Consider the following 1,917-nt stretch of genomic DNA (forward strand, 5'->3'; position numbering starts at 1 on the left):
GCCTTTTATGTGCACAGATGATATACAGACCTGACAATGGTGAAATCCTTGGAGTACATATATTTGGGCTGCATGCAGCTGATCTTATCCATGAAGCATCTAACGCGATTGCTTTAGGAACACGCATTCAGGTATGATATCTCTACGGCTGCAAACCAACCTGACTCTGATTTTGCTCACTGTCTTTAGATTGTGATTTTTTTTTCTTTTGGTGATGACAATGCAGGAAATTAAACTTGCTGTTCATGCACATCCAACGCTGTCCGAAGTTGTTGATGAACTATTTAAAGCAGCCAAGGTAAATACAAGAATCTAAATCTGCATTCTCGACATAAAATCACGATTTAGAAGCAACCAACTCCTATTCATCTCAATTTCAGGTTGACAGTCCAGCTTCAGTAACAGCACAAAGTGTAAAAGTTGCTGTATGAACAAAGAAAAAATATTGAAAGCAGCCTGTAACAAAAGTTTTGTGCAAGAAGACATTTGTACTTTACCATAATTCAACGACGGACAAAGATTGAGTGTCACATTTCATCCCGTATATTTGTTTCATGTTTTTTCTTTAAATTGTATCTTAGATTTAAGAACAAAAGAAACAGATTGTGACAGACACATAATTGAAATACTATATTTTATTATAAGTCAGAAATCCAAGATAGAAAACAGTAAGAAGGAGAGAATTTAATAGACAAACTAAAAAACGTTTTAGCTTTTTAGCGTCAAATCTCACAAAAGTCACAGAACACAGCAGCAATACAAGACTTACTACTTCACAATCCCCCAAAGCAAAAGAAAAATACTAACGACAAGACGCTCTATGGAAGATCTCCCAGCTCCAGGCTCGATTTACCATAATACCCTTTGAAACTTTTATGAAAACAGCTTCTATTAGGTCGAAATTGCCCCTCGTCATTTACACAAATTTACAGTTCCACCACACTGCACCCACCTCCTCTTCATTGTTGTTGCATTCAGCTCTCCTCCATAGCCATTTGATCAAGTTCTTGCATCCCATCATACTCCAGCTGTGTCACGTTTTAAGTTTTAGGCATACATTGACCATCAAACTTTATATGTGAAATTGTGATTTAATCCGTTACGAATATATTTGAATTGAGTAAAGAAAACAGAAAGAAGTAAAAGTGACTTTCACCTGAGCTTCTTCATGAGCCAGTTTCATCCTTCTGTAATCTTGCTGAGCCTTCTTGGACCGGAACATGGCCTGGACTTTAACCACTGACCTCTCCAGCCGTTCCTCTGCTTGTTTCTGGCTTGTCTTGTAGAAATCCTCCACCTCCTCACCCCCTTCTTTCTCCTCAGGTTGGCTAACCTGAAGCCCTCTGAATCCTTTTCTCTTCAGTCTCCACCTCAGAATCGCCTTCTCAAGAACTCCCACCGACCATGTTATTTTCTGGTACTGCCTTCTTACTTGGAACCCTCTGAACGCAGCCTGCGAAACATTTCCATATTTAAAACCACAGAGCAGTTTTACAAGTTCGCAGAGAACCGTTCGTTTCTTTTCTTAAAGACGTTATATAGATCAGCTTTTGCTAGTGTACCTGGATCCTAATTGCCTTTTTACGCATGTTCAGAAACTCCCGCCTCATTTTCCATGTTTGGAACCTGTACTGAATCCGAGCAGCGGCTGCAATCTTCCTACGAACCTCAAAATTGCGAAACGCGTGCTGAATCTTCATCGCGGCTATTATGTTTTTCGCTTCTTCTTCCTTGCTAGCAAACCTAACTGCGCTTGACCTAACTTTCAGCTCGTGCTCCCTGAACGCTCCCTGAATCCGCGCTGCCGCTTCTGCAGCGGTTCTGTACGCCGCCAGAGTGTCCTTCAGGCTCTGCTCATCTTCATTGGAATTCCCTAGGTTCGACGCCTGCTCTGCCTTGATGGTTTCAAGGTTGCCA

General features: G+C 41.1%; 2 protein-coding genes across 2 annotated transcripts in view; one reads left to right on the forward strand and one right to left on the reverse strand.

Moving 5' to 3' along the window:
* LOC104732011 (dihydrolipoyl dehydrogenase 2, chloroplastic-like) lies at positions 17-644 on the forward strand. Its single transcript, XM_019233997.1, has 3 exons — positions 17-131; positions 227-298; positions 381-644. Exons 1-3 carry the CDS (start codon positions 18-20, stop codon positions 429-431), a joined length of 237 nt encoding a protein of 78 aa, XP_019089542.1. The 5' UTR covers position 17; the 3' UTR covers positions 432-644.
* Positions 618-1,917, reverse strand: part of LOC104732010 (calmodulin-binding transcription activator 5) — a 6,486-nt gene continuing 5,186 nt past the window's right edge. Inside the window, exons 12-14 of the mRNA XM_010451540.2 lie at positions 1,563-1,758; positions 1,157-1,453; positions 618-1,028 (exon numbers count right to left, since the gene is read on the reverse strand). Of these exons, the coding sequence (XP_010449842.1) occupies positions 975-1,028; positions 1,157-1,453; positions 1,563-1,758 (547 nt within the window). The 3' untranslated portion in view covers positions 618-974. The remainder of the gene's footprint in view (positions 1,029-1,156; positions 1,454-1,562; positions 1,759-1,917) is intronic.

This window comes from Camelina sativa, chromosome 12 (genome assembly GCF_000633955.1).
Source record: "Camelina sativa cultivar DH55 chromosome 12, Cs, whole genome shotgun sequence".
NCBI classification, from domain to species: Eukaryota; Viridiplantae; Streptophyta; class Magnoliopsida; order Brassicales; family Brassicaceae; genus Camelina; species Camelina sativa.